The sequence below is a fragment of the Aptenodytes forsteri genome, unplaced genomic scaffold (assembly GCF_000699145.1).
Source record: "Aptenodytes forsteri isolate BGI_AS27 unplaced genomic scaffold, ASM69914v1 Scaffold15, whole genome shotgun sequence".
Classification (NCBI taxonomy): Eukaryota; Metazoa; Chordata; class Aves; order Sphenisciformes; family Spheniscidae; genus Aptenodytes; species Aptenodytes forsteri.
In genome coordinates, this window is record NW_008795129.1 from 4,216,901 (window position 1) to 4,229,260 (window position 12,360).

At 46.5% G+C, this 12,360-nt stretch overlaps 1 protein-coding gene across 1 annotated transcript in view; it reads left to right on the plus strand.

The window, feature by feature from the left end:
- NOLC1 (nucleolar and coiled-body phosphoprotein 1) overlaps positions 1–10,976 on the plus strand; it is a gene marked incomplete at its 5' end in the record, with an annotated part of 13,756 nt that extends 2,780 nt beyond the window's left edge. Inside the window, 11 exons of the mRNA XM_009277985.1 lie at positions 595–710; positions 1,491–1,632; positions 2,449–2,549; positions 3,245–3,395; positions 4,282–4,422; positions 4,844–4,933; positions 6,248–6,394; positions 6,628–7,194; positions 7,916–8,028; positions 8,429–8,509; positions 8,796–10,976. Of these exons, the coding sequence (XP_009276260.1) occupies positions 595–710; positions 1,491–1,632; positions 2,449–2,549; positions 3,245–3,395; positions 4,282–4,422; positions 4,844–4,933; positions 6,248–6,394; positions 6,628–7,194; positions 7,916–8,028; positions 8,429–8,509; positions 8,796–8,954 (1,808 nt within the window). The remainder of the gene's footprint in view (positions 1–594; positions 711–1,490; positions 1,633–2,448; positions 2,550–3,244; positions 3,396–4,281; positions 4,423–4,843; positions 4,934–6,247; positions 6,395–6,627; positions 7,195–7,915; positions 8,029–8,428; positions 8,510–8,795) is intronic.
- Between the last annotated feature and the right edge of the window lie 1,384 nt (positions 10,977–12,360).

The following is a 12,360-nucleotide window of genomic DNA, read 5'->3' on the forward strand; positions in this document are numbered from 1 at the left end:
CAGACAGTCCACCCATCAAATCCATACCTCTCCAGTTTAGAGAGAAGGAAGTTGTGGGGGACCGTGTCAAAGGCCTTACAGAGGTCCAGATAGACGACATCTGTAGCCCTTCCCATGTCCACTGATGTAGTCACTCCATCATAGAAGGCCACTAGGTTAGTCAGGCAGGACCTAGATATAAGGAACAAATTTTTTATGCTGAGGGTGGTGAAACACTGGCCCAAGTTGCCCAGAGAGGTGGTGGATGCCCCTTCCCTGAAAACATTCCAGGTCAGGTTGGACGGGGCTCTGAGCAACCTGATCTAGTTGAAGATGTCCCTGCCCATGGCAGGGGGGTTGGACTAGATGACCTTTAGAGGTCCCTTCCAACCCAAACTATTCTATGATTCTATGACTTGCCCTTGTCCTCTTGCCTACCCATTTTGAAGCCTTCTGCCGCACCCTGCTCAAGAAACAAAGTCAGTGTTATGAACTTCAGTCATGGTTTAATGACCTTAGTATATCCTTTTGTCCTGATACACACTAGTGCAGGATATAGGTACATGAAAGTTGTGAATTAACTTATCATCAGTGTGTGCTGTCCCTTACTTGCAGCTAAAGCAGCAGCTGTTCCCAAGGCAAAAGCAGTTCCTCCAGCCAAGAAGGCAGAGAGCAGCAGCGAGGACTCCAGTGATGATTCAGACTTGGAGGAGGAGAAGAAGCCAGCAAAGGTCAGCTTTCCTTTCCAGCCTCTTTAATGCATGTTTGACAGTGATGGATAATAGCAAATTTGACCAGCAGAATTCTCTCTGAAATTGGGCTCGCTTTTCCTGAACTATCAAGTCCCTAGACTGCTGCAGGTGCAATGTAAGAAGACATTTCTGTAGTGGACGGTGCACCATTTGGACTGGTCCGGTGCAGAATTAATTTCATGTCCAGCACCCACTTTGTTTCATATCCAAGCCTGCTCCTTGTTTTATCCTAAGACTGCCAGGGCTTACTTTTTTGCAGGGAAAGATTTATTTACATTTGCTAAAATAAATTTGATCTTTTTCTACATATATGTGTATATATAAAAAGAGAATCTTCTCTTTCCTTTTTCTTGCTGCAATCACGGTCTTGAGAAGTGAGGGGGAGGAAGAATGATGTCAGTGTACACTAGAGGAGACCAACCAGAGTTGCCCAGTCAGTATTTTCAGTCTTCAAACTAGTGTGATCTGGAGAAGGAAGAGAACAGTGCCAGCCCCAGAGCTGCCCCATTTTGAGGAGGCAGAACTGGAGGCTGAGGTGCAAAGGAAGTCTCCCATGGGCTGCTGGGAGGTTTCCCAGAGCAAAATTGTTATCCAGGGATTTTCAGGCCCTAACCGTTAGGCAGAGTGGTGTTTCCAAGTCAAAATGGTAACCTCTGTGAAAGACAGCTGTTTATATTCTCTGTACATGTGTCCCACTTATTACCCTCTTTTTCTTTTCATGGCTGCAAGGGCTAATCAGTTTTCCTTCCTGTTGTTTAGAAAGGTGCAAAACCCATGGTGAAGCCAGCTGGAACCAAAATCCAGCCTCAGAAGAAAGCAGAGAGTTCCAGTTCTGACTCGAGCAGCTCAGATGAGGAAGCACCAAAGAAACAGCCACCAAAAACAGCGACACCTAAATCGGGTACCTCTTGTTGTGTATCATGAGTCAAAGTGCAAAACCAAAAAAGCCAGGGGAGGAGCGACGAGGGCTGTACCTACATGCAAAGGCATATGTATTAACATAGCAGTCTGAAAATCTGCTGTCACTGCCCTTTGCACTCCAGTCCAGCCTGCGTCTGACATGAAGGAGGTGTAGAACTGATTGCAAATGAAATACATGGTCCCAAATGCTGTTGCATACATGAGTCAAAGTGCAAAACCAAAAAAGCCAGGGGAGGAGCGACGAGGGCTGTACCTACATGCAAAGGCATATGTATTAACATAGCAGTCTGAAAATCTGCTGTCACTGCCCTTTGCACTCCAGTCCAGCCTGCGTCTGACATGAAGGAGGTGTAGAACTGATTGCAAATGAAATACATGGTCCCAAATGCTGTTGCATAAGTAGGTGTACTTGCACTCCAGTCCAGCCTGCTTCTGACATGAAGGAGGTGTAGAACTCAAATAAAATACATGGTCCCAAATGCTGTTGCATAAGTAGGTGTAATCAGCAACCTTAACTGCTTAAGTTGTGCTTTTGCCAGTGTCTTCCCCTCAAAGAGCAGAGAAGATGTTTACTTAGCGTTTAGCCCTGGAGCTTCCGATGAGCTAGAATGGACAGTTTTCTGAAAACTTTCTCTAAGCTTGCAGCAGGATAAAACAACAGTTTTGCAGTACTGCCTTAATCTGCCCTGTTGGCTTCTTGTGGTTCTTTTCTCTCTGTGATACTTCATGCTGAATGTAATTACCCCTCATCTACCATAGCATATTTTCTAATGTCCCTTTTTGCTTATCTCAAAAGGAAGTAAAGCTGCCCAGGCAGCCACCAAGGTGGTCAATGGAAAAGCAGCAAGCAGTAGCAGCAGCGAAGATTCTGATGAGGAAAAGGCTGCACCGAAGAAGGTAAATGAGACCATAAAGAACATCATGAACACTGTAAAAGTCTAGTGAGGCTGGGTGTATCTGTCTTGCAGGGACTGTGAAATATATAGACAAAGGTACAGACTACACAGATGCTGAGCACAGCATTTGTGGCTCTTATACATCCTTCTCCTTTGTACAGTAGGATTATGTGTTCTAGCACCTCTCCATGCACTGGCTTTCTTCCCTAATACCTCCTTGCTGCTTCCTCTGCTCCTTCCTTTTACAGGAAAACATCTCACTGTGTCATAACCATATTGTAGTCTTCATTATATATTCATTTTTGCATGACTCTTTTGTGCTTAGCTATCTGTAACTTTGAGTTTTCCACTAGGGAGTGTTTAAAAATGTTTTCTGCAACACAAAAATAATCGTAGTTGTGTTTAATCAAGTGGCAGTTGCTACAATTTCAGTCAGTTCTGTGCCCTTTAGTCAGAGGAGCTCCTCACTAGGGATTCATGCAGCAGAAAACAACAGCAGAGTGGCCGGAAAGATCGTGATGCTCATGTGTTTCCTAAAATTTGCATTTAAGAATCTTCATTAATCTTTCTCCCTTTGTCTTCAAAATTTGCTCTCTTAAGTGAGGCGTAGAGTTAAACAAGATCCACATCCAGCTGTCCCCACAAGGTTTCTGTAACTTCTTTTTTAATGTGTATTTCTTCCCTTCTTGTGATAAGGCTGTTCCCAAGAAATCACCTCTGCCGAAACCTGCAGCCACTCAAGCATGTCCAGGGAAAACCAAACGTGCCAAGGAAAGTTCCAGTAGTGAGGACTCATCTGACAGCTCAGACGATGAAAAGCCACCTGCAAAACAAAAGCCAAAGTCTGGTAAGTACTAAATACCATTGCTGCTACGTGGGAGGATTCTCTCTGCTAGTCCCACTGTTCCGGGAGAAGCGTGTGCAGGGCACAGGCAAGTCTCACTGCACACAAGGTTCCAGGTAGTGCTGGTGGTGATATCGTGAACCAGAAATACAGCAGCTCTTTTCATATGTGCTGTTGGGGCTAAGCTTGCAATTCAGCTCCTGCCTGAGCAAGGAATGGGGAGTGAGAGAGACTGTGACAGACTCTGCTTGGTTTGCTGCATGTCTTCTATTCAGGTAGCCTTTAAATACATTCTTCTTGCAGGCTTCCTGTCTGCCAGGATTTGGGAAGTAATTTGCCAGTGGTTTGGTTATTCTGTAACTGCAGCAATTTAAGCTTTTTTAGGTTTTTTGTGAAGTATCTAGGGCTGTTCAGTTGCAATCCAGCTGATGGGCTAAATGGGCCTCTGTTCAATATAGTGTAGCGCTTTCAGGATTCCAGGAGAGAGCTGATCTGAGTGGAGGATCAAGCATCGAAACTCAGTCTGATTCTCTAACCGGAGGATTTGAGAAGGCAGTAAATGAAAACAATCAACAATTGATACTTCTATTTGTTTTTTTCTGAAAAAGTTTGGCAATACAAGCTCCCATTCTTCTAAAAGTGCAGAGAACTGTGCGGAGATGGTTGGGTCAGCTGAACCCCAAGAGGAGAGTTAAACTCACAGTAGAAACAGGAGGTAGCAGTGGGATGGGTGTAGTCTTTCAAATTATAAGCTAGTATCTTTGATTGCAGCTACAGAAGGGGAATAAATGGAAACAAATAGCAGAAGTGCTTTATTCTAACTAGAATGAACATCGTGTGCTGCTCGCGTTATCATACGGGCATTTGGATGCTGTGTCTCTCTTCATAGGTCAGTACAGCGCTGTACCACCTCCTCAGGCTACGCAGACAAAGAAAGGCCTTGCCAAGGCTCCTGCAAAAAAGGCTGAGAGCAGTGACTCTTCAGACAGTAGTGATGAGGCAGAGCGGGTGCCCCCAAAGGGAGGAGCAGGTATGTTGTGAGGAGAGGAGGCTGCAGAGGAACTACTACATGGTGCGGACAATGTTTTGGCTATGTCTTGGTTTCCTTGAAAAAGCCATTTGACTTTGGTCTGTGTTGCTATTTGCTTCTCTGGAAGCCTCTGAGTAATTTGAAGGCGTCCCAAACAACGCTGTGTACAACCTGTGGATCCAAACTGTGTGCAGGTTGGATTACTTTGCATGTGTTGGTTTGAAAAGTTACCAGGATCTAGTTTAGTGGGAATAAGCCAGGCCCGTTACTGCAGCCGGCCAGGTCCTTGCTTGGCTTCTGATGTGCTGGCTGAATGGCTGGTGCACTGAGAAGGGAGCTTTTTCACCTCTGGAAAGGTTTGGATCTTGGGACAAAGGTTTGGTGTGGATGTGGCCTGTTAATTTTAAACTTGCTTTTGCAGGCAAAGCAGTAGTAGCTAAAACAATCCCTGGCCCCCAAAACAAAGCTGTGACTACCAAGAAGGCTGAATCCAGTTCTGACAGTGACTCAGGTAATTCAAGAAATAAAGTTTTGAATTTTTTGTGTTAATGTTTTTATTGGCCAGGTTGCTGTATAGTGGTGTATCTGCTGAGATCCTCAGCGTATGAGCTCGAAAGCTTTGCAGTCTCCATAGCTAACAAGATGTGAAATTGAAAAACAGCAGTCTGCTATGCAGAGTGGAGTCTGACCATGAGACACCAATGAGACCATTGGCAAGTGCAGAAAGGTCTGCGTGTTGCTGGATGGAAAGGATGGGGCATCATGTGTATCAGGTTTCTCCAGGAAGGTTAATGGTTATGCTTTCTGAGGATCTGTGCCTTAAGATTTTTGGTTTCTGTTACCCCATTGTGTTTGGGAGAAGTTTCCGAAATGAAAATGTTATCGCCATACCAAGTTCAAAATAGGCTCAGAAGATGCCCTCTCCTGATGTGACCCTAGAAGTGGGGGCAGCATGCTTTTTATCTTCTGTTGGTCAGGTTTAAGGTTTGTAATGCTGTATTTCCCATGTAAGTTCCTTATGTGCTACATTTCCCCTCCAAGGTATATCTCAACATTTCTGGTGCCATGACAGGGACTGTGGGTGGCAGCTGCCCATCTATCTGCAGACAGCTAGCACTAGACTGTGTGACACTTCAACAAGTGGCAGGAGTTCTGTGTTTTCTGGTTTTGTTGCCTAGTTTCTCACAAATGGACACAGTTTTGATTACTGTTAAAAGTGTTCAGAAATGTTGGAATAGATCAGGCTTAGCATTCCAGATTGCTGTGACACACAATACAAAGGCATATTTGTACACAGGAGTCTCCAGTCCATCCTCAGACTGCTGCTAAACACATCTGATACAGGGAGTAGAAAGCTAAAATGAGATACTCTGCTGTTGCTGCCTCACTTTCCTTGCTTTGTCAGTTTTATCTCCTAATTTCTTGCCTGTTCTTTCATCTTTACCACATAGCTTCTTTTCTCAATGTTTCTTCTCCCTGAGTTTGTTATGGTGATACCTGTACTTTCTCCAGTCCCTTATTCTGTACCTCTTCTCCTACATTATTCTCCAAATGTCTGCTTCCTTGAGCATGCATTAGTAAAGAACTTAAACTGCTTGTTTCCACTTCCTCCCAACAAAGAAGTTATGTGGAAAGATGAATGCTGTCCCCTGACCATTCAAATGTTCATCAAATGCTGCTTATTGCCAGTTATCTAGTTGGCTCGGCCTTGGGCCACAACCCATTTTGCTTTTCACTTCCCCATGAGTTATATATGTGTTATTACTAAAGTAACTTGCACCAGAAGCTTATTAACTTCAAGAACATCCTTTTTTTTTTTGTTCAGATTCTAGCTCTGAAGATGACAAGAAGAAGGTAGGGAGTAAGCTCCCAGCTAAACAACCTGTGATAAAGAATACTTCCAAACCAGCAAAAGTAGCTGTCAAGCCTGGACAAGCAAAGAAAGACTCCAGTTCCTCCTCAGACAGCTCAGGTATTGGGGTAGGAGAAAAGGAGAATTTCCACGTGCGTGTTGTGCTTGCTCAGACCTCTGTGTCAAGACCCTTCTAGGCAGGGTACGAGGGTGCAGTTGGACAGGAATATCCATTGCAGTGTTGTTTCAAGCAGCTAATCAAGTGCGCTGTGTATCAACATTGAATCTGTATGTTAGCCTCATGTTGAAGGAATGGGGCTTAGCCTTGATTATTCTTTTCCTTTCCATTCTAGATTCTGATAGCTCTGACAGGAAGGCCCCTGTGAAACCCACAACTAAAGCAGCAACCCCTGCAACAAAGAAGTCACAAGCTGCCACAAAGAAAGCACAAAGTAGCTCTGATTCAGATAGCAGCTCCAGCAGCTCTGAGGATGAGAAGAAGAAGAAGAAAGGCACTCCGGCTAAATTAGCTGGCAAAGTGGGTAAGCCAGTGTCCAAGCCTCCTACCCCAGCTCCCAAAGCAGGCACTTCTGACTCTGATAGCTCAAGCAGTGAGGAAGAAAAAAAGAAGCCAGCAGTGAAACCAGCCACCAAATCTATAGGGGCAGCAAAAGCAACTGTGGGGAAGAAGGCAGCTGCTTCTAGTAGTAGTAGCAGCTCATCTGATAGTTCCAGCGAAGAGGATGAGAAGCCCAAAAAGGCAGGGAAAGGGGCACAGAACAATTCTAAGACCACTGCCTCCACAGAGAAAGCAAAAGCATCCACACCAGCAGCAAACAACCTGAAGTCTAAGCCAGCTGGTGGCAGCAGTAGCAGTAGTGAAAGCAGCTCTGAAGAAGAGACTGGAAAAGTCAATGGAGGTATTACCTACAGTCCGGGAAGTGGGTCTGTCAGGCAATGTTACTGAGCTAAGCATGAATGGGAGCCTTTCCTAAACAATATTCAGTCTAATCTCTATGTGCTATTAGATTATGCCATCTGGTGCAGTACTGAGAGGGAAGGGCTAGTTTTTAATTCGGTGTGATCCTTTTTGTCTGTATTGCGTATCTGCTGGCAGTGGAATTTGTGGTAACATGAAGTACATTTCTGTACAGTTGTTGCCAGTTGCCACCTGTGCATGCACAAGTTGTTAGTGACAGCAAGGCAGACTGCTGGAGGACCTTGTCTGTGTTGAGTGGGACACCATAGATGATGCCCCGATGCGCAATCTCAGTCTTTATCCCTCCAGGAGGAAAACAACTTTGAGTGCACTAGTGATGTGTGCAAGTGCATACTGTGTGACTCCAAGAACTGGCAAATTTTAGCCAACAGAACTTTCTCAAGTGCACTAAACCATTAATATAGAGGTACCCTATTCCACAAAATTATCTTTATCCTTTAGGATAGGATGGCAATAATCCTTGCTGACCCAGAATGGCTATTAGTGTCTGTTATAGCAGTCTGGTTTCTGGGTGAGGTAATGCAGGGACCGATTCTCACACCTGTGTCAACACTGGGTTTGCTTTCTGGGGGAGAGATGCCATTACTTTTCCCAACACTGCAGTTAGTCCCTTTGAAGTTTTACTGCTGTACATCTAACAGGCACGATCAGGAAGAAGCAGAAGAGGGAAGATGTTCAGGAGCCAGAGACACCACACAGTAAAAAGGCAAAGATCAAAGCCAAAACACCACACACAGTTCCCAAGGTGAAACAGGTGAGTGAGGGTGGACTGTGGTGACTGGTGGGAGAGGCATCTCTGCCTCCTGAACAGGTAGGCTTGTTCTGGCTTTTGGGGGGAGTTTGGGCCCACAGGATTATTTGTATTTTTGCTCCCTCCTCAAGCAGTTGAATCTTGTCTGGAGAACCCTAGGGAGTGCATGTATGTGCATAATATTATTCTGGCAAAGGTTGATTGGTTATGCTTGCATAGGACCATCCCTGAGCTGCCTGATCTGAAGAAGGGAAAGAATTATGAATCTGAGAAACACTTAAAGATTGAGGTGGCCTGAACAGGGCTCCATATTTGCAGGGCAAGGAGGGAAGGAGGTTGTCACTAAGGCAATGTCATGCGTGTGTCCACACTTAATGTATCTTGTTTTCTTTCTCTTTAACAGCCAGCCTCTCCATTCCGCCGCGTAAGGGAAGAAGAGATTGAGCTGGATGCCCGTGTTGCTGATAACTCATTTGAAGCAAAGGTAGGGCTAGGTAGTGCCCAGAGTGGTAACACTGGGCCTCTGCAAATACACCTCAGCAGAGCAGCCTTGGTGTGCTTCTGGGCAGTCTTTTTGGTGGGAACTTTTTCCACCAGGAGGTGCTGTTAGGAAGTGTGTGAGCTCTGGCAGGAGGTGCGTGGGAGAGTGGTGTCAGCTCCAGTGTTAATGTACTGGTGTTTGCTGGGTAGGATGAAGTGCAAAGCACTGCCTTTACTCTCTTGGGTACTGCCCTGAATTTCTTTTTCCTCTCCCTCTTCATCCCTCACAGAAAGGAGCAGCTGGTGACTGGGGTGAGAAGGCTAACAATATCCTGAAATTCACTAAAGGCAAATCTTTCCGCCATGAGAAGACAAAGAAAAAACGAGGCAGCTACCGTGGGGGCACTATATCGACCCAAGTCAATTCCGTCAAGTTTGAAAGTGACTGAGAATGTTTCCTTGGGAATTCGTAAACCATCTGCTCACCAGAATGGCTTGGATGGATGGGCATGTGGAGATTATGGATGTCAAGCCCACCTGGAATGCTACCTCCCCTAGCCCATTGCGGGGCAGGCAGCTCCAGCGTGGGGATGTGGGAGAATGGTTGGATGTTTCCCCCTTTTATTTCTAAATCTGGTCTAGGCCCCTAATTTGGAACCATCCTTGAGCTGGTGCTATTGGCACCACTAGGGTGACCTCCAAGAGTTAAATTTTCTACAGTCTTATTTTAAAAGGCTGGCAGTGATTTTTCATTTTGGTTTCCTGCCCATCTAGTAGAAGAAAGAGAAATCATTCTCCTGTGTCTTAACCTCCCACTTCTTTTTCAACTGGTTTAACTCGGATACCTGTGAAATGGCAAGTATTGTAACTTGCCTTTGGCTAGTTACTGTAAGAGCAACAACTGATTCGAACCCTCTGGCTGTAATCCCCACCCCCACCTGACATTTCAAGTTCACAGTTGCAGTGTGACAGGGTTCCTCTTTTCTGTTTCCTTCTTTTATGGCTTCACCTTGCAATAAATTCCTACCTGCCTCTTCCTTCCACTCCTGTTGAGGCCACTAACCAGAGTACTTGGAGAAGCACAGTCTAAATACACCTTAGCAGCTGAGTAGCTGTATTGTTTGCAGTTGCAAGTTGGGGGCTGTTGTCAGAAAGGCCAAGGTCTGTAGCACTACCGTGGCACTCTTGATAACACTCTCATTGGGAACGTAGCTGTGGAGTGGAGATGTGCAGAAACTCTTGACTGCATGGAGGTTGTGAGGTTTGGCTCAGTAGGAATGGGTAAGGAGGCAGAGGAGATAAAGGCCTCTTTTCTACCCAGCTCTGCTTTTTGCTGTGTTTTTGTTTCAGAGGCTCTGACCGCAGTGTGGCATTACTCCTTGTTCTCTCTGAACGTAAAACGTGCCAGCTTATGCTTGCTCCCAGTAATGTGCCGTGCAGCTTGTTAGGAGTCGAGATGAATGTATCATTGATGCCTTAAATTTCTTTTCTGGGTTGGATCACTTGCTCTTTGAGCTGTTTTCCATCTGTTAAATCCCTCTCAAGAAGTAAAATGCCAGTTTCCCCATAGCACTAAGGCAAATAAAGCCTGGTGCTGTATGGTTTGAAGTGTTGGCTACAAGTACATGTTCGGTATGGGGAGCCTCAAACAAGTTCAGTAACTTGCAGCCTAAACTGAGTTTTCATGAGCAACTGAGATAATATAATGGCTTACTGCTGTTGGCTTGCTTTCCCTCCAGACGTGTGACTGCCTCCTTATTTCTGGTGCAACTCACATCTGGTAGAAAATGGTTCCCCCAACTGTTTTCCCCCATTAGGTGGGTTAAGTTAATTTTAGTTTGTGGAGCAGTCTGCTGAGCCCATAGGTGGTATGAATCGAACAGTGGTAGTGCGTGTTTGGGAAATGGGGTAGTGGGCTGTGAGAACTGCTCACCCCGTCTCATGAAACTGCCAGCCACCGAGAGAGGTTACGCAGGGCCTGATTTCCATGTTTCCGTTCCCTCCCAAAAGGGTGACGATGAGAAGTGCCCTGTTGTTACAGGAAGCTACATTTGTGTGCAAAGCAGTGTCACCTAATTGAGGGTTGGATGAGTCTTGGTGAGCCACCCCCATATACATGAGCTGCAACTTGTTCCGATGAGCATTTTTCAGGACTTCCCCTCTGGCTTGCACAATCACTCTGGTGCCTGGATTCTAGGCCACAGTGCCGAGGGGCCCAGGAGACCGCAGTTATTGCAAGGAGTTAAAGGTTAGAGGCCAAAGGAAGGTGGGAAGAGAGTATTTTCTGCCGGGGGATTTGAACATCATCTTGCTTTGTGACTTGTCATTTGCCCTCTTTTTTTTTTTTTTTTTTTCCTTTTTATCAGGAACTTACATTTGGAACTTTTAAACTTTTTAAAAACTTTTATGTTTTGGGGGTATTTTAAGTGTGAGCACACAAATGTCTCGGAAAATAAAGATTGCTGCCTTTGTAATCGGAGTGGGTCTGATAGTTGAAGGTGTGGAATAGCGGGTGGGAAGAGGGAGGGTATCTGTGCCGGGGTAATGTAGCACTGTCTCTTGAAGTTGGATGGGTGAGTCTGACTACGCCCCTCTACGGCCAATTCTTGTCTCCTTAGCGACGTACCCGCGTGCATGTAACAGGTCTTCAGAAGTGAAAGGTGGCCTGTGCAGCTGGCTGTCGAGTGACTCCGCAAGAAATTTGGAGAAAACGAGTGGAAGAATATTTACTGACACCAAGACAAACTGAGGCTGCTCGAGTCCCTTCACACCAGAATACCTCGTTAGGTCTTGTCCGGTAGTGCTACCACATTAGCTGTATGGCAGCTGGCAGCGTAACTTGCGTCGCAGCAGCCTATGGGAACAGGAAACAATAGGCGTAACTGAAAAATTCTGCATATACCTGGTTAAAAGTAGTCATTTCTGTGTCCCCTGCGATCTCTTCCTGCTCTGTGACCATGTGTGTAGGGAAAAGAAACGTACTAATAGGCAGGGCCTGGTGAAGGTCTTGCGTGCTGTAATGCTTATTTTTACCCTTTGTGCGATGCCTCTATGGAAGGGTTGGGATGAACAGAGTCGCCGGGCGGATTGGGCTGTCAGCTGCTCTGTAACCAACGCTGCCTGCCGCAGCCCTCCACCTCGAACGTGATGTTGCAGGAGAAGGTGCAATGCTGTCTGAAGTGTCAGCAGCAGATGCAATGAATGTCAGTCTCGCTGGAGATCAGCACCTGACTGAGCAAGTGCTGGGGGAGGGAAATGCTTTGTGACACTCTCAAAGCTACATGCTCTTCCATGTGCTTGACACTTAAGGAAAAACTGCTCCCTTCACAAGCTTTTGCAGCTGCTAGGCAGGCTTAACCTACACCTCTGCTGCTGCCCTGGTGTAAAGGAAACGCCTCGTGGAGCACTTAGGCCTAGTTTCTCTGTGCATCGCTGCTGTGGATTCAGCTGTGGTTAATGCTGGAACTGGACTAACAGGACATCCCTCTCTGGCGCGTGCTGTACCTGTATGGGTGCCCTGGGACACTGTCCCTAGCCTCCTAATTCCCCTGTGTGCCATCCTTTCCATTTTGCTGTCCTGACTAACGCGCGTGCAGCCCCCTGTGCCCCTCGTCTCCCAGAGCCCGCAGAGGGGGTCCTGGCCCTGTGAGCGTCCAAGTAGGGTCCAGCACCGGTCACCGGAGGGCTGCTTTGGCACCTTTTTGATACATCGGCCCGGCGGGAGACACAAGCGGGAGCTGCCAGGCGCTGCCTCCCTGCCTGCTCGGGCTGCCGGAGCGGCGGGGGCGGCTCTCCACGCTCCCCCTGCCGACCCTCTCGCCCTGCCTCCGTGCGGCCAAGCGCCGGGCTTGGCCC